General features: G+C 40.6%; 1 protein-coding gene across 1 annotated transcript in view; it reads right to left on the reverse strand.

Annotated features, from left to right (window-relative positions):
- LOC110987388 (membrane-bound glycerophospholipid O-acyltransferase 2-like) overlaps nt 1-20,207 on the reverse strand; it is a 59,906-nt gene extending 39,699 nt beyond the window's left edge. Inside the window, exons 1-6 of the mRNA XM_022250082.2 lie at nt 20,087-20,207; nt 16,467-16,612; nt 10,951-11,121; nt 6,476-6,531; nt 6,193-6,247; nt 117-294 (exon numbers count right to left, since the gene is read on the reverse strand). Coding sequence (XP_022105774.1) covers nt 117-294; nt 6,193-6,247; nt 6,476-6,531; nt 10,951-11,121; nt 16,467-16,612; nt 20,087-20,158 — 678 coding nt within the window. The 5' untranslated portion in view covers nt 20,159-20,207. The remainder of the gene's footprint in view (nt 1-116; nt 295-6,192; nt 6,248-6,475; nt 6,532-10,950; nt 11,122-16,466; nt 16,613-20,086) is intronic.
- Between the last annotated feature and the right edge of the window lie 275 nt (nt 20,208-20,482).

Genomic DNA, 20,482 nt, shown 5'->3' on the forward strand with positions numbered 1-20,482 from the left:
CATGAATTGGGAGTCCATGAAGGGCCGTCTGTAAGCATCAAGAAGAGCAAGTAGGAATGCATTATTGCTATGAATTTCAAAGATAGACATACATGGCATTAGGGGTAATTTTTTACCATAGAAGAAGGCTCTTCATAGACTATCCTCTCTTCTCCGCTCTCATTTTTGACCTTCCGAATAAAGTTATTTCCCTGGATAAAATCCACATAGTTGGAGAAGTAGCAGATTGGTCCAACAAGAAGACCTTGAGGGCTGAAGATATAACTCCAGAACTCCAGGAATCTAGGATACCTCCTGAAAAAAACCAAAACAGTGATTTTTACTATTTACAGAAAGTAATATTGACAGTGTGAAAGCCTGAAAGTGAATCATTTGACATCATATTCTTGATAGAGGTCCTAAATTTTATTACAAACTGCAGGATAATACATGTACTTACATGTAAGACTGGAAGGCCTGTGGGATACTGGACAAAATAACCTTGATAAACATGAATTCAGAGGCTGCAAAAAGGTGTCACTATAATTTTTAAAAGTACATGAGATGGAGGCATTGTTTCAAATTTACATGTACAGGATATTACACTGGAAATATTAACACTGCGAATAGGAATGGGGAAACTTGTGAAAAGAATATTTACATTAACACTCACATTCCACAAGGTGTGAAAATAATGTCCCACTAGTTTGAAAGAGGTATGAAAATGTTTTGACAATTTATAGGAAACTCTGAAAATCTTTCCCACTTGTGACGAAATCTGAGAAAATCATTTCCCATGGTGGGAAAATCTTTCAAAATTTTTAACAACTTGAGGGAAAATCTGTGAAAAGCTTTTCTCATTTGTTAGAAAATATTTTCCCAATTTACAGTAGTTTTCCCAAGTTTTCACATTTTGTGACATAGAATGAATTCCCTGTGAGAAGGAAAAAGTGTCGAGAAAATGCTCATTCAAAAATTAGCAGTAAACTGTGATGTACAGTCGACTCTCATTACTACGAAATCCGCGGGACCTAGTAGAAACATTTATTGCATCCGAAATTTGTTTTAGGTGGAACGATGCAATGGCTTCGGTGCATTGTATGGATAGGTCCATTATGTGTAAAGCCATGTACAATGTACATTAACATGTACATGTACTATACGTGCACACATTGTACATGTGAACGTGGTTGATGTTAACAATGCCAAAAAGATCTCTCGGTTAATATGATTAATTAAATATATTGTGATGTGTTTAGAATAATAAACTTCATACCGTATGACAACATCTTTGATGTACATGGGAGATAAAACGCAAATACATGTGAAAGCACCGATCCAGGGATTTTTTTAAAGACTTCAGATTGCCATGAATAAGGACAAAGCTTACTAAACGGCATGCACACGTAGGCCTGCAAGAATTTCAGGACTCCTCAGCTGAAACCCCCTATGCAGTAAGTAGTCTTTCCAACACAAACTACATGTACACGTTAGTCAAGGAGAGACATTTTTATTGGCTTTATCACATTTTGCGAGAAAGTTGTTTGTTTTGTCAAGATATTTTTTTGGCTTTTCCACAAGTTATGGAAAAGGCATTCTTTTCGTCAAGGTTTTTTTTTTAGCTTTTTCGAATTTTGCGAAAAAGGCATTTTTCAGTCAAGGTTTTTTTTTTTTCTTTCTTCTTTTGGCTTTTTTGCAATTCATAAGCAAGGGTGCACTGGGCCCAACAGCTACACATAGTGCAGCGCCGGGCAGCTGGGTTAAGAAGTTGGATGGATGAAGTGCTGGAACTGGTTCTGGTAGGCAAAAGTATATGTATTACAAAACTTTCCCAATTGCCAGTTTTTGTCTGCACTTTCTGTGCTACATGTACATAGCTGGTTGAGACTTAGCAGATATCTGAAAGGGGATGTGTGACAGACAAAAATTGACCTCATGGGATGGCGATGTTATCAGTTGACAGGTCACGTGAGATTAAAGATACATCATTTAAAGCCCTATATCTCTAAAAGCACATGTCCCAGCGGGTTGAGACTTTGCAGATATCTGAAAGGAGATGTGTGATAGACGAAAATTGACCTCATGGGATGATGACGTCATCAATTGGCAAGTCACGTGCCATGAAAGGTGCATCCTTTAAAGCCTTATATCTCCAAAAGTACCTGTCCCAGCGGGATGTAACTTTGCAGATATGCCATCATGACAATGACATTTTCAATGAAAAGCAAAAAACCCTGTGTTCTGTTGCAAACAGACATAGAAGCTTTCGTTTTCTTCTTCTTGTTTCTACTTCTTTGGTACAGTTCTTCTCCGGAGCACTTTAGTCCCTTTGCAAGGGTCAATCTTCATCAAAGTTGCCTCAAGCAAGGACCCTAGGGCAAAGATGTGCCGCGAAGCACGACGTCATGATGACGTCATCAAATGATTTTTTATTCAATTTTGAGTACTTATTTTTCCCTATTGGTTTTGAACACAGTGGAGCCGTCAAGAAAATTGTGATCATGACGCCATCAGTGTCACGTCACAGGGCATTTAATGTGCAAACTCTTAAGCCCTATATTTCTTGAAGTAAATATCCCATTGAGATGAAACTTTGCAGATATCTAGAGGGGAATGCGTGATCCACGAAAATTGACGTCATGGGATGATGACGGTCATCATCAGTTCAGAAGTCACGTGACATCAAAGGTGTGACCTTTCAAGCCCTATATTTCCTGAAGTGATTGTCCCAGCGGGTTGAAACTTTGCAGATATACATGTAGTATGCAATCATAACCAAGGCATTTTCATTGAAAAGCTCAGAAATGCAAAAAAGCCCTATGTTCTGTTGCAAACAGACATAGAAGCTCTCGTTTTAAACTTCTGCCTGTCTTTTGATGTTCGGCACTAGCTGCTTGACCATGATTGATCGATATTCTGAGTTCACTCGCCAACCACAGTGCAGCTGCTGAAGAAGTATGATGTCCAACCTCGACTCCATGGGCTGCGTGCACATTTCCTCACTAGCCCCTTGTCGTGTACATGTAGCATACGAAAATGACATGTACATAAATGTAAATTCAATCACGAGCGTATTTCAAAAGCTGCACTCGTGCCCACTTAATTTCTTGCACGTCACGCAAGCATAACTCTGCATCACTCGTAAACACTAACTAAAGTCCTCATTCAAATATCCCAAATAGTGAGATATCTAAATTATACCATATCAGGGGTTAGATCGTGCAAGGCATGGTGGGAAACAATACGGAGCAGCAAGATCGTACCCACTGGAATGAAGTTGTATGGCGTCATGAGGGAATATTGTGATTGGATAACCGTCTGGCAAAATGTACATCATGAAAGCGCACAATCTCATTGGTGGTCACGCTAGATCTTTTTAAAAGCAATATGGATACATGTAATTCAGTGTGGGCAATTAGTTAGGCTCTTGAGAAGCGAGAATCAGCAAATTTATTGGGTTGTATTTTATCAGAATTGGGAAGGGACGTTTTGTTGTGTGTTTGCATAATCAGTGTAAAAATCATTGATTTTTAATTGTGCACTACGCATGTCATGATAGGAAACTGGTGAACGATATCTGCATATCCCATTGTTTAGTGTACCAGTACGTGATGTATAATGGAAAGCGGGTGATAAGCCTCATGCTGTGGCTGGAAATTTTGTGGAAACACACTCGCTTCGAATTCAAGCAGTACCACCTAAAATTAAATTTATGAACACAGAAAAAACAAACGTAGACATGAAATCAATTTGTGTGAATGAACTTGCAGTAATTTTGTACTGGTGATGTTTTCAACTCACAACTGAACGCTGCATTCACATATAATGAAATGCAATGTGCGACACTTTGTGCCTGTAATATGTACAATGACTAGTTGCCATCACGCCTTTTTTTGGCAATGGTTTGGCCCAGTGGGAACCAGTGAGGTGCACTGCACAAGAATTTTCACCACCGTGACTCGTAAACGCCCATTGTCCACTTGCCACCGGGGTTTCCACATATTCTTTATACGTGTGGCCAGGGTCTCTGAAATCTGACAAAGGGAACTAGACCTTGTAACAAAAGACCAGGCTACTCTCAATAGTGGAGATAATCCAGCCTTGTTTTGAAACAGTATACCACAGTTTTGGGGATTTAGCGCAAGTGAATTACCACCGGGGACAAAAGCGCTCCACCACCGCACACTAATCTGGCCTCTACTAAAAGAGGTCAGCGCGCACTGTGCCAGTTTCATGAACAAAAGGAAATTAAACAGGCCTGGCTGAAATACTCCAGCATCAATTGATGTTGTCTGTCAGATTAGAGCAGAAACCAGACAGTCCTTTGTGTGGGTGTAAGTGTCCAGTAAATGAAGATAGGAATTTGGAACTATGGACAAGTTTGCGGTGACACCATGTGGATATATTTCTCTTTTGTGAGTGTGTGTGGTTCAAAGAAGATCCGGGGTTCACTCGACGTTTCGGACAGTGTGCTCTGTCCGTCTTCAGGAGAAAGTGTGCCGAACTCTTGCGTGTGTGGCCTTTAAGTACTGGTTGGGAGGATTGATTGTAGTGGGAACTCGATGAGGCGGAATAGCTTAACTGGTGCTTGGATCCTAATCCTGTGGGTTGCTGTTGGTGGGCTCGGTGATGAGTGTCACTGTTGACGTAGGTGTCGTGGGGAGAGGGTTGTGGACCGTGGGTATAGAGGACCCATTGGTCTGGCTGGGTAGTAGGGGGCACCAGATGTTGCTTATGTTGAAGCCCATGTCTTGGGATACTGTGTTGTGTCTGCAGATCTTGATGGCTTCTCTGATGAATCTAGGGTGCCATCTGTTGACAGGAACGATGCGTTCTGCTGCTTTCCAGTTGATGATGTGGTCTTCAGCATGTGAGTGCTTCACTATGGCCGATTTGTCATAGTCTCCTCTGCAGCCATGGGCAGTGTGCTCTTTGACTCTGGTAGAGAGATCTCTTCCAGTCTCGCCAATATACACCTTCCCACATTCGCAGGGGATCCTATACACACCAGCTTTGGTCTTGTGGTCTTGCTTGTCCTTGTGGGTCTGCAGGCTGGCTTGGATTTTCTTGATCGATGAGTGATACACCTTGATGCTAGCTTAATTGAGGATCCGTTGGATCTTGTATGACGTACTACCTATGAATGGGAGGTTGACTATGTCCTTATAGTTGGGGGTTGACTTTGGGTAAAGTCAACCCGACAGTCAGGGTGTTTTTGAGTCTTGACTTAGCGCCAATGATATCCTTTGAGCTGGAGTGCCATTGAGATGTGCTGGAGTTCATCTTGTAAGTATTCTTGATCGCAGATCTTGTGTACTCGTTGGATCAGGGTACGGATGACTGAAGATTTTATGCTGGGATGATGGAAAGGTACAGGTACAGGTCTGTGTGGGTGGGCTTACGGTAGACAGAGTGCCCGAGGGAACCATCTGCACACTGGTGGACCTTGACGTCAAGGAAGGAGATAGAATGCGGTCTTGCTGAGGTGTTGTAGTGCTGGCTCCATCTTCAAGGAGACAGTGGTGAACCTTAACCGGAGACTCTCTAGCACGGAGAACAAAGTCTTGTCCTTGGGTAAGAACTTTGCCCTCCCACCCAAGTCGATCCCAGTTGAGGACATCATCCAATCAACAAGTTCCCACTACACTCAATCCTCCCAACCAGTACTTAAAGGCCACACACGCATGAGTTCGGCACTCTTTCTCCTGAAGACAGACAGAGCACACTGTCCGAAATGTCGAGTGAACCCCGGTTCTTCTTTGAACCACACACACTCACAAAAGAGAAATACATGTATATCCACATGGTGTCACCGCAAACTTGTCCATAGTTAGTACATGTACTTCCAACATGCATAGCCTAAAGTCTCACCTAGGAATTTTGAAAACAGAAAAACAAATGATAATTATCCCACCCCGGCACCATCAACATTGATGACTGCCACCGGTGCGAAGTGGTTAAAAATGGGTCATCAAAAATTGGTTTTCAGGCAACAGAGTCACAAATCCTGTCGTTGCAACAAAAATATCGTACAATGTGAGTTTGTTTTAACACAAATGTGGACATTTTTGTCAGGACCACAGATGTGTGTACATGTACAGTACATGTCAGTTATAACAGAAATTTTGGAATAGCCGTTTTCACAACGAGAATCGACTGTACTATAAGTGTAGTGACTTACATGATAATGTAACCAATTATTTACGTTCATACCTGACAACTAATTGTTTCTGCAAGCTGTTCAGTTTTGACTCATCTTTGGTGAATCCTGCAAGGTGAAATAAGTAAAAATTGACAGATACATGTACATTTACAAAATGTAAGTTCATGTCACAGCTTCCATAATACATGTATACTGAACTGTCTGGTATCAAGTCAGCAGATACATGTACACATACATGTACATGTAGGTCTATAAAGAGCAAAGTTCTGTACATGTAATTCATCTGACACATTCACATTAGCTCTGTGTGTACTGCATGTAGGGCCTACTTACCATCATGAATGCTGAAGGCAAGACTGCTTGTCTTTACAGTGAGAATCATCATGGGTCTGTTAAACGAAGGCACACATAAACAGTACATTGCAATTAATACTAAAGCACATGTACCGGTACTAGGGGATACTGATCTCAAGCAAACTACACGTACAAGTACTTTGCATTTTTGGTTGCTCTTGAATTTTCAGTCTCAGAAAGGCAATGTTATTTATCCTTTATACGTGTAACAACAAAGAATGTAAATATACATGTACATGTTTGTTGACTGTGTTTATTTTCTGAGGAGGGGGCTGATTTTCTGAAACCACAGAAATCTACACTGTACTTATCTTCAGACTTTGAAAATGCATGCAAAGTAAATACAAGTACATGTATGCAAAGGAACAAAATATTTTTTAAAAACAACATTGTGCAGATGTAAGGATATAAGGAAACATATTCCAGATTGTTAATACTCTGACAATGTGGCAGGGAAACATCCAGTTCTATCTGTGTTTTGTCCTCAATGTTATATGCAAATGTACATGTACATGTATGTACATGTACATGCTAGGAACTTGTATACTTTCAGATTTTTGACCCTTGCAATCTTATGAGATGCTGTTTCACCTCATTCTCTTTTATTTTGTTTGGTAAAGTAGGAAATATCACTATTTTCTGGTTTACGTTTTGGAAGGAAGATATACACTGATCGTGAGATGCTCAACCAAAGGTAAGCTTGTTGACAATGGGGAGGTAATAACCCAAAGGCAGGCTAGTTGACAATGAGCAAGTACATGTACATGTACCTACTTAAAGGCCAAGTTTATGACAATGAGGAAGTACTCAACCAAAGGTAGGCTAGTTGACAATTGGGAACTACATGTACTTACTGAAGGGTAAGCTACAATTGTATGTAATTGACAATGGGGAAGTACATGTACTCATCCAAAGGCAGGCTTATTGACAATGGGGAAGTACATGTACATGTATGTTGTGTCCATGTTATATGAATGGCGCCCTCAGGAGAGAGGAGGGAGACATGCTGCGCCATGTTGGAGATAGTGGAAAAAAGCTGGGTAATCGTTCTGAGTATTTCCTAATTTCTCGTGCATTTACTGTGTTTACTGAACCTTGAACACAACATAATTTGGTAACGAGGGAGGACAGAACGCACTTAAGTGTCTTTACGCTATAGCATCGTTTCCACTCCCTCTGTTTGTTCTAATAACACCTGGAACTGCGCCCGTTCCATGGATACAGTGGCGCGGTATCTTTGAAACATACACAATTGCATCAGGTGCTAATGCTCTGCTGTTCATAAACCTCCACTGTTTCTGCATTGCCTTGGTACTGAAGGTCAGCGGATGTTCCATACATTACCGCAAGAGAATACAGATGATGCTGACGAATATGAAGCTGCTCTCCATGCCCTTGACAGACACTTCCAGACAAAACTGAACGCTGTGGCTGAACAGTACAAATTTCACAGACGTTCCCAATTGCCAGGGGAATCTGTTGAGGATTACATTCATGAAATACACAATGTACGTGCACTTGCATCCTCCTGCAACTTCGATAACACATCAGATGAGATGATCAGAGATCAATTCATTGAACGCACATACTCAACGCAGATTCAAGAGAGACTTCTTCTGGAACCAGAGCTAACACTCGCAAATGCAATCACCATTGCCTGACAAGTTGAGTCAGCCTGGCCAGAGTCCAAAATCATTGGAGAGAACTCTGTTCATACAGCAGATGCTGATGTACACACAGTTAAATGCCGTAGGCCTCCCAAACATCGCCAACTGTGCTAAAATCATACTACTGCTGATCAAGAAACTAGCAACGGTAGACACAGTATTGTTACTGATGTGGTGAACAACTTGAACTGCAAAGCTAGAAATGCTACACTGTACATGTACACGCACTAAATGCCGTAAACTGTGACATTATGCTCAGGTCTACATGTACATGTACAAGCTATCCAGTTCATGGTTTACACACTGAAGAGGATCATGTCAGTCTTCCTGCATACAGTGATTCCAATGTCCTGACAATCCAGCACATTTTGCATGTGGACAGTGGCAAGTGCCTGTCATTCTTGGCTCATCTGTTCCACTTACCATGATTATTGGCACTGGTGCTGCAGTGTCAATAATTCCTGCATCTACACTTGGAAAGTTCTTCACACTTGAGGCCTTGCAACCTACAACATCTAAACTTACTACATACCATCACAAGCTCATTACAGTTCTGGGTACATTCCACACCACTGTACGTCTCACAAGAGATCCAAAGCATTACACGCCCGTAACTGTATCACGTACATGTACGTACTGCACTGTCAAGTCGTGATGTGATATGCAGTGGCTTGCCGTCCTTGCTTCGTCCTTAGGAGCACATGATCAATTATCAAATTTGCAGCCCGTGAGGATAATAATCGAGAACGAATTTGCTGGGATCGACCATGGAGGTAGAAATAAACCAGGGTAAATCAAAGCCATTGAATTAGTGTAAGGAATCATAATGTACATGTACATAGGCAATACATGTGTACTGTACGTGTAAGTCAGAAAAATGAAGACTTACAGCACAAGTTGGCATTTGTGTAAGTCATCAAAATTTCTTGATTCCTGAGAGTTCCGACTTAGCCGGAGTTTACTGTAGTCACAAACCAATGCGCATTGCCAAATGGGCCGCACGCTTGCTGAACTTCAACTTCAACTGCTGGAGCACACAATCGAGTGGCTGATGCTCTATCCAGATTGCCACTCCCTATTACAACTCGAACTACTGAACACCATCCACTGAACAATAATTTCATCATCCTGGTGTTACCAGGATGATGAAATTATTGTTCAGTGGATCTGAGCCTTACTGGTCGATACTTCTGCTGTCACAAAGACTGAACTCCACACTGCAACAGTGACAGATGCAGTCCTTCAACCTGTGTCTGACTACATCATCTCTGGTTGGCCCTCTTAGTAGAAAATTACCGCAGAGATACAACCCTACATGTACTTCACCCTCAAGGATGGACTTTCAGTTGTTGATAACTGTGTTATGCGAGGCGATAGCTTCGTTTTTCTATGTGCTCTTCAGCCTGGCCTAATTACCATTACACATCAAGGGCACCAAGGCATCGTTCGTACGAAACAACGCCTACGTGAATGCTACTGATGGCCAGGAATGGACAAACAGATCGAGCACCAAATTCACAACTGTTCTGCTTGTCAAGCTTTTGACAAGGCAGTGTACATGTATACTCCCACTCTGCCACTACAGCCTGTTCCCCTTCCTGCAAAACCGTGGCAAAAGTTAGCTGTTGACATTTGCGGTCCCATTGAACATGGCTCCCACAACTGCAGATTTTTACTTATCGTTATGGACTACTACAGTAAAAGGCCAAAAATTACCTTTACAGCTATGGCCACTTCACGGTCCGTCTGCTCCATGCTTCACTCTCTTTTCACGTGGGAAGGGCTTCCTGATGAACTGGTTTCGGACCATGGAACGTAGTTCATTTCTGCCGACTTTCAGTCGTACTTGAGCCAAAGAGGAATAGAACACATTCGCACATCTCTGTACCACCCGCAGGCAAACGGTCTCATTGAGCAATTTAATCACGTTCTTAAGCAAGCCCTCCAAATTGCGACTCGTGAACACAAACCTTGGAAAGCTGCAACTCTGGAACTACTGACAGCATATCGAGCAATTGCACACGCTACCACTTGCAAGTCACTAGCAGAACTACTAAATAACCGGCCCATGACTATGAACCTGAACATTCGGCAAACAGAGACTGGCCACTGTACATGTACATCGCCTGATATCCACAGCTGAGTGGAACATCATCAGTGGAATTACAAGCAGAACACAGACCAGAAGCATGGTGCAGTACAACCCCGTTTCCAGACAGGAGAGGACAATATGTGTGTCAAGCATCCTAGACATGTGCATAAGGGCTGTAACCGCTATGGACCCTCACACCAGATCTAAAGGTCCGTCCACTTACCTACTTGATGATGGCAGAACATGAAATGCCACACACCTTTCTACAAATTCACAAACATTAAGGCCTGCCACCCTTTCGAAATTCAGCACACTTAAACCACAGAACCATCCCAAGAGACAAACCAGAAAACCTACTTGGGCCAAAGACTACTGCATGTAATTTGAGTACTGGTAGAGCTAAACAACATGAGAGTGCTGAGTTTACTTGATTTTATTTGATCAATTGAACATTCTTTTGGACTGGACTCATGTACATGTATACATGCGTTTTGACTACTTTACCAATTTCAAACCAACAAGATGTTTCTGTGTTTACAAAGTTCATATAAGTGTTGCTTAATTGCTGATAATTACAGTTTCCTAATTTCTCATGTATTTACTGTGTTAACTGAACCTTAAACACAACAAAGTACTCACTCAAAGGCAAGCTACATGTATATGTACATTGTACTTGGCGAAGGGAAGCGACTCACCCAATATAGTCCAGATTTCCTACTCCAGCATTGCGAACTTGCATGTACAGATGAACCCATGATAAATGTATCATGGCAAATGCAAAGACGTAGTACTGAACAACTTTAGGGTCAATGGTGAAGATCATCAGCAAGCTGACACCAGCTCCAATAAGAATATGAAAAATACCCCTGTAGAGAGATGAGAGAATGCAAAACAAAGGGTTTCAGTCTTTGCTACCTGAATGCATTCAGCCAAACTAGAATGCAACACTGAACATGTCTTGAGGATGGAGGGTAGCTGACGAGAACACAGCACTGCCCAAAGGAAAAGTAGCCAGTGATACATGTACCATAGAACATGGATGTACATATTGTGTTACATGCACAGTATGTACAAGTATACATACAAGTACTGTACATGTAGAGGCTCGCATTTGTACCTCAGTAAGAAGCCAATGGTACATTGAAGTATGGAATGTTGCATCTGTCATGCCTCGGTACACGTAAACGTAAAACCACATGTATGACCAGTTCTCACAAACCTGCTTAAAATATGTACGGTACATATTTTCATAATTTTAATAGATCTGTATTCAGGGTTCTGCCCAGGATGGTTTTAGTGCCGGCAGGACTATCTAAGCGGAGCGCCACCATCGGTTGGCACGAAGTGTACCAGAAAATTTTGGGAATCTAAAAGCCCCCAGATGGCCGGAAACAGCACTTTCTGGGTGTTTTCAGCTGTGTATACACAGCCTAGAATTAGGGATCTCATGTCTGAAATTTCTGAAATTTAATAAAAAAATTGAAAATTTGTAATTTTGGTCAACTAGGATGAGGTGATAATTTTAGACGGGCAATTGAATTAGAAAAAAAGAGTAGAAATAAATATTGATTTTATTCTGTAAATCCCTTAAATATTGAATTAGTTTCTATCTCTATGATGCCCATAATTTTTCATTGCTATTCAAATAATTTTTCATTTTTTTTGCGTGTTGAAAATAAGGCGAAACATGCAAAATCTTGGCAGAATATTTTCCTTATTTTCTTTGTACGAAAGTTCGTACAGTATGCATATGGGATAACGACATTCATAAATGTGTGCAGGGATTTTCTGAACAGTCATTTTAAAGTCTACATGAACATAATGTAGATTGGCCATTTGCTTTTCTGACACATCTGGCCATGTGTCACGTGCATACTGAGCGCGTGTATCTTGCCATATAGAACTCATTTACGGAAAAGGCAAAATCATGTTGTTACTTTTGAATAAAAAAATTGTGGAGTTAATATTTTCACCGTGGGATAAACAACAATTAACGATGGGGTGCGATCATTGGTTTAAAAAACAATTGCAGTGATCGTTTTCATGCAACATCGAACAGAAAATACATGCACCGAATGTTACTGGGTAAAATGCAGAACTGGACAAACAACCCTGTACATCATGGAGAGGGGGTTTTCCGATCTTCGCGCACTGAGAGCGTTGCATATGCAAGCCTATGTGTGGCCTTCCAACCAATGGAAAGATTCGTTACGCACTATGTACACGTGCATTGCGCGTAACAAAGCCTCCTATTGGTTCATGTTAATATTTGGTCCAGATGTGTTGCATATGCACGTACGTGGATGCGCAGACGATATGCATGGCAGTGCAAAGTGAAATTTACGAAGAAATTTTACGGTTTCTTCACGATCTTCATATCTTCACTATCGATCCCTCGACCAAGATGCTATTTTATTTGGGTTCTTATCGGGAATACGTGCCGGTCGGAAAAGTTGATTTGGTCAGCAATTCTGCGTGCCGGTCGGGCCCGACCGGCAGCGGCAGATCCCTGTTTATTAATGTATTTATCATACAAATAACGAATGTTTATGAGTGCAATTCACCTGTGGAATGGAACATTTCACCTGTCACCTTTTGAAATTATTCTTACCACTGCACAAAAATGAAGCATTTATCATTTGTTTTAAACAATACCTGCATAAATCCTCATATCTGATTGGTTGATTTGTAAACTAGTATTTCAAAGTTCCTAATTTTTAAATAGTAGTAAATGGTGTTACACTTTAAATATACGATTTATTTAATTTATGCAAACTCTTCAACAAGTTTTAAACAAGTTCCGGAATTTCATAATAAATTTAAGTTCAGTGAAACCCGTTGGACAAGTTGAGAAGTATCAATTATTTATTTCAGTTACTATTCCACAAGTTCAGAACTAAGGTCAGGTCACAGTGCACAACCTCAAGCCAGAGTGATTATGCAGTATCTTGAGGACAATCTCACTGAACTTGCACCGTGGCCTGCCTTCAGTCCAGACCTACCGGTAAGCCCAATCAAGCATGCGCAGGATGAACTCAATTGCTGTATTTGGTCATGTCCAGTGGTGCCTAGAACATGTAGAACAGCTCAAAAACTTGCCACTGCTTTTATCGATGAGTGGCACACTCTACCTCAGATTACCATCAGGAGGCAAATTCAGTCCATGCACCAACGCATCCAAGCGTGTATCACAGCAATGGGTGGGCAAACATGTACATGTACAAACTCAGTTTCAAATTAATTTCCACGATAATTTGTACATCGCTGGTTTAATATACTTACATTCAGAAAAAATTGGCATTTTTTGCCAAGTACATGTATACATGTACATGTACATGTACATTCTATTAATAAACAAGGTACTGGTACATGTACACGTACAGTGTAATGTTTCCCACTGATGTTGCACATTCAGTCAAGAGTACATACCCGTACTTACGTGTACATGTACATTGTACATATGTACATGTACATACATGTACAACGTACATGTACATTACGTACAGAAGAGCCTCTTGGGAATGCTGTGGTACATGTACATACATGTATTATGCATGTTATGGCAAATATGGAAAATCAGAATTTGACAAGTAAGCTTGTAAATGTACATAAACGTAAAACAAATTGGGTTCCTGGATGTCTTTCATGATGCTAACAAAGTGCAAAATAATAAAAAGCAAAGAAACACACTGATGAAGACACTGAAGGAAGGGAAGCGATGGGGTGGTACCAGGAAAACGTCAATTTCCAGAAGCAAATCAATGCTTTGACAGAAAGATGAAAATGTGCGAATTCCCACCAAAAAATTATGTACACTGTAAGTACATGTACACGTACAAACATACATGTACACATTTGTATATGTACGAGTCATATAAGGAAGTGTACTAGTGAACACTGCTTTGACATTCCAAGCAGATGCCGTGCCACAACCACCATGCCCATGCATACTGTAGCAATATGCCTTATGCAGTATTTGTAGAATACCAAGGTTCCCCCTTTGAATATTACTGCCATGAATTCGGGATAATAATATCTTTTACCTTACAATGTGAGTTACAAATGGTCAATTTATGTACGTATTGTAAAAGGTTCCCACTAGACTACTTGTTGTGGTGGACAAAGTATCAGTCCTTGTGATTTGGGAATTGCAGGCATGTGAAAAAAGCACTCCTGGACATTTCCAGGTGTGCATTTTTTTTAGGTGTGTGATTTTGAAAAATTAATCCAAACCCTGGGTCAATCAAGACATTGTAAAATAGAAAGATAAAATTGGGTAAACATTTTGTACATACAATCAACAAAACCAACAAAAAATAATGCAACAGTTTCAGATCACACCCGCTTACTTCAAGCAAACTCAAAGAGATATGTCCAATACATGTGAACAGATTCAAGGTTTGATGACAGTCACAGAATCATGCCCTTTCCATAATACGAGCCTTGACGGACCATGCAGAGCTCCTCTGAGCCACAAGGTCACTCCAATTCTCCATTAAATTTTTCAAATAAATCTCCCGATTTTCCAGAGGTTTCTCTTTGCCAGATCTCCTTCCTGTGAGTTATTTCCGTTCATAACGCTAAAAAGTTTATCGGGAAACATCAGGATGTTTACGTGTCTGCACACAAAAATCTGCTGTGATCCACGCTGGCATGATCTCTCCATGGCTTTCACGCACTGTGTTGTGCATCATGATTGATTGGTCTGGTCCCAGTCTCAACTTCAAGGAATTCGTTGTTTCACTACGCATAGGGCGCAGGAGCCTGCATCATGAAAGCATGTCGACTTCTGGAGATCACTTCGTGCAGATGCAAGTAAAAGCCCAATTTTTTTTCTGAAAAATACCATTGTTGTGATCGGAACGACTTACAGGACAGACATCTCCACAAAAAACTTGGGATAATCAGGGAATCCTTTCGGAAAATTTGACTGAAAACTGGTGTGATCTCGTAGCACTGCATTTGACGTGTAGAAGCATGTAAGCCATGTACAGTCTAGTGTATGTAGCATTACGCATGCAGCAAAAGTTGCTGCCGCCCTGTGCGACGTGCGTGTGCTGAACGATTGTACACTGACAGAGCTGTTGCACTCAACCATGTCAACCGTTTCGCCGGGAGAATAAAAACCGATTCTGTCATCACTAACTCTTAGGTAGGCCTACTGTTTGATTCTTTTTGTTCCATTTTTTTCACAAATTGTGAAGAATAATTATAAAGTAAACTTATGCCGAGAAAGTGCGGTACAGACAGTTTCAGCCGTGCAATTATTTGCACTTCTCGGGAAGCTTTTAGGAGTGCAATGGAGTAGGAGTGCAATCACATGCCTTAAACCAAAAGGACTGAAGTATCTACATGTACATGTACTGTTACTTTCAGAGTTTTTCCCAAGGACATGCTTTGCAAACCAACAGGCTAGTGTAGTATAGCCACATGTACACGTACATGTGCTAATACCAAAATTTCACATACATGTACTGTACATGTATGCATAAAACCAGTTGGCTATGCTTAAACTTCTGCACACTTTTCTGTCATATACATGTACATGTAGAAGGACTTTGCCCTTCTCATCATAACTGTGGTTGTAAGCACTAAGAAGTGGGTTAATACAAATCCCTTTGCCAAAGCTTCAGGTAAAGACAAATATTTACTTGGCAACACAGGCTTGCCAGTATAACTTAGTGCTCACACCTTGTAAAAGTACATAGCAGGGTACATTTTTGTACACAGTGTATGTATTTCCAGTATGATTCTATGCAGATAACATCCATGTGTAAACTTGTACTGAAAACATTCCAGTCTCAAGTTGGGTATTACAAATGCAAAATACCAACATATACTGTACAGTACATGTACATGCACACGTTCAGTACATGTTGCATGGCAAACAGCACTCGGAATGATGTAATGGCCAATGAGTACATTATGGTCAGTAATAAGGATTTCATAAGAGCCATTTTGTACAATACATGTACAATGAACACATACATACATGAATTACCATACATGTATACATGTACCGGTACATGTAAAAAGGGAGGGAAAACATGTATAAAGGAAGCTTGAATTAATGTGCGGAAAGAATGTACATGTACATGAGTATAAAGAGACAAGGTTGCACACTGATCAGTGAAGTGCATGACACTGACTGCATACATGGTACAAACATACATACTTGTGTAAGTGTCTGGTGAAATGTTACATGTCTTACCATCCAAATGACACGCATGCCATTAAAATGCCAAGGAGAACTTGGCTAATGTGCCGCGTTGTTGCAGACACCTTCCTTGGATTTAAGTACCATCGAAACAGATAGGAATAGAAGAATGCTGTGAACTGGCATATTAAGAAGGTGATCTGAAATATAACAGAAATTCAAAAACAAAATTAAAATGTATACATGTAATTCAGATGCACGCATTTGTGATTAACTCATGCCAGTACATGTACGCATTTGTGATTAATTCATACCAGTACATGTACCGTACATGCATGTAACATAATATACTGCAGGCATGAGAATGCAAAATCTTTTAAAAAATAGAAACTGGTTACTTTATCAAGAAACCCATACACGTACAACCAAGATCTTACATTTAAGGTATGCAAAACAATACTGTTTCCACAAGCCTTACAACACCACGTAGAATACAGTCTTTCTGAAAATAGGGCAGGTTCTACAAAATATGAGCCATAAGATGAAAATGAACTTTTAGGGTTCTTACTTCCTGAAGTGAAAAGCACTGAATTATTTCACAACATCTGATGAAATGAGAGGCGTCATAACTGATATCTGGAACACTGATGGCCAAGCCCAGGCATCCTTCATCTTCATCAGAAACGGCAATACATGCAGGCTCCCTATTTCCATTAGGGTGTCAGTCACTTAGCCCTATTTCCACTTCATCCCGTGTCACTTCGCCCCTTACTTCACACTATCGCCACTTTGCACCATCCCCACACCATCCCGCTGCTTTGTCCCGTTTCTACATGTACATATGTACATGTACTTCACCCCAGCAAAGCTTGATTGTTTTAGGACACTTGGATACAGTTACCCAAACAGCCTAAAGGTAATTTTCACTAAAATACGGAGGATGGAAGTTTAACTTCAGGATGAGCACCTAAAGGGTGATTACTGATTTGTCACATTAAAATCAAACTTTGCCAATTTCTCCCGTCACAGAAATTTACGCAAAACAAATGGCTTTGAAAAAACACACCACTGAAGCTGAATGAAAGTGCGTTAACATGCATAGAACAGAATGAAGAGCGCAAAGGAAGCTTGATCACATCCACTGGAATATATTTGTGGGACAGGATGTGTTCCCCAATGGCAACAGACCAGTGATCTGCGAACTTGAAGAAAATTTGTTTTGTGACACGGGAAAAAAATATGTTCAAGCCCCTAGTCTCTTGGGGCAACATACATTGCAAATCTTGAACAAAATCCCCGTCAATTTTATAGTTTTCAAGAAGGGTCTTACTAATTACTGTCAACACAAAATCCCTGTCGACTCTATAGTTTTTCAAGAAGGGTCTTACTAATTACCGTCAACACAAAATCCCTGTCGACTCTATAGTTTTTCAAGAAGGGTCTTACTAATTACTGTCAACACAAAATCCCTGTCGACTCTATAGTTTTTCAAGAAGGGTCTTACTAATTACCGTCAACACATTGTCAACACATGACAGTAATGTCAACACAATGTCAACACCTCGAGAATACAAGTTCAATCAGCAAAAGAGGCATACACGTACGTGTAGAAGTCTAATACTGTACTTGGGATGAAAGAGACTTTCCAGCATGTCCAGTAGTTGGAAGTCACAAATAAATTTTCAAAATGGAGTTTTATCGCACAAAAAAATGATCCGTTGCAGCGAAGCTATTTGCCGCCATCTTGCCTTCTCATGGGGCTTGGACTCTACCATTTAGGTGTGGGTATGCGGGTAATGCAACAAAGGGCATCAACTGGTAGTTCAGATGGTTGGTGCATTGCTTGGATCATGTTGTGAGTAGTGTTTTGTAAATTTCATTTTTTTTTAATTTTTAACTACCATTACTTCCTATTATGAAATGTGTATGTTTTGTGGATGATCGGACTATTCATCTCCCCCAATTATCAGTAAAATCACTGTGCTTTCCTGATTTCCTACCTATTGTGGGGGAATCTCCGAAATGTTGGACATTTCTTCACAGACTATTTTATACAAATAAGGAGTTAAAACATTAACATGTCTTTTGCCAATGATGTGCTTTATTATTCAGTGTATGTGGGGGTGCAAAGCCAAAAAGCAAATGCAGTTTCGGGCTTATTCAACTTAATAATGGGGGGAACAAATAACAAAAGTCTACTCATGGTCCCAAGATCTTTGCTTTTATTGTGCGGTATTTTCAAAGGGTTTTGCTGCTAATATTTTACAAATAAGTACACCGATTATATCCTTTTCAGCTCTTCTGACATTTTTTTGTAATTTTTTGTTGTCCCCTCCCTGCCCCGCAATACTTGGTGTATTGAAGGCACATTCACACCCAGAAGTTTAAACGAAATGGCTGTAAATTAAAATACTTTTTTAAGAGAGTAAAAATCAATATCACAGAAACAACATCACAGATTTTATTCAACACTGTTATTATTAAAATACGAAAAGGGACAATTACTCAATCTTAAGAAAAATAAAAATATATAAACTTTACGAAAAAAAGCATGGTAATGACTTCCCTGTTTCTTTGTCATATAATATTAGCACCCCTCTGGCAAAATGGTATGGTCTTAAGCTGCCCAAGAGGTAACATGGCTGCTGATTTCTGAGCTGTTCGAAGGAGGCGATTTCAGTTAAATTAAAATGGCAATTTTCCAGAGTCTAACATGTTGAGGTTTAGGCAAAATATCCATTCTGCGAACACTTTACGGTCAAGTACCGCTTCTTTGGTTTTAGCACGTTTTCGAGGTGTCAACGCTGTGTTGACAATGTATTGGCAGTGTGTTGACGGTAATTAGTATGACCGACTCCATTGGGCCTACATGTGCATGATGTAGGCCTACTTTGACAACTCTTAAGTTTCTACTCCGCCATACTCCGTGTGACAGTTAGAGAAAACAAGGTTTACATGGCATCGTAACGCTATGGGGTTTTTAAATCAAATTTTTGTGGTGGAAGGGGATAACATCTTGTGTTGTATTTGTCCTAGCTAAACATACATGTCGCACGTCTTGCCCAATGTGTGTTTCCAGGTCATAGCAGCAGCCAGGATGGTCTCACGATCAAAACCCGCCACCGAAAATGGTCGAACCAAAACGCGCAGAAAGTGCAGTCATTGGTGGGTTGGACGCATGCGCAGTCTGATAAACACAAACGGCATGAATGGAGTAACAGTCAATGGGTGGAAGCGAGAAATTCGTGAACAAAAATTACATTTTTATTTAAAAATACTCCAGCTCATGCTCTGAACCTTGGTTATCCCACTTTATAGGATTAGGAGGTAGGCCCTAAGCAGGTTTGCTGACAGGGGAAAATTTGGTTTAATATCTGTGAACCATTTCACAACAAAATTCGATTCCAAAACCTGAGAGCTTTAGGACGCCATGTAAACCTGGTCTTCTCTAAGTCCCACGGAGTATGACGGAGTAGGCCTAGTGGCTTTAGAGTTCTCAAAGTAATGTGGCCTATGTACACGTACATGTACATTGTACACTTGTTGCCTGACACGGCGTTAGCTGGTTAGCCTAGTTTAAGCTTTAAATCTCCAAAACACGACATGGAAATATTCATTAATAAAGACAGACAGCTTTCATTTCTAACAAAAATCAACACTGATCTTAGTCTTACTTCTGCCTCGCGGACTCCAAGAAGTTTCGAGAAATATGTCAGTACATTTGAGGGACTTTCCACGGTCGCCATGTCTACGGAAAGTACGATATAATAAGGTTGCCCATGTATCGAATTGAAGCGCGCCAGACGAAGGCGGGGCTTGGGCTTTATACGTACCAAAGATTATGGAACGCCAAAGAGGCAAAAAACTTCAACAAAGTCTGGTCTGGTCTGAGCCAATAAATTGAGTTGTCTGGTGGGTGTTTATGTCAGCTTTAAACCACAACAAGAATACTGTTTTCTATTTCCCCTGGATGGGATGCCAGTTGCTATTAGTCGCTCCCTAGCCACTATGGGCAAACATATTTACTCCAGGTGGATACGAATTTTATTTTCCACACTGATAACATCCTT

This window comes from Acanthaster planci, linkage group LG02 (genome assembly GCF_054643075.1).
Source record: "Acanthaster planci isolate LZ-2023a linkage group LG02, COTS_SCS, whole genome shotgun sequence".
In the NCBI taxonomy this organism is placed as follows: Eukaryota; Metazoa; Echinodermata; class Asteroidea; order Valvatida; family Acanthasteridae; genus Acanthaster; species Acanthaster planci.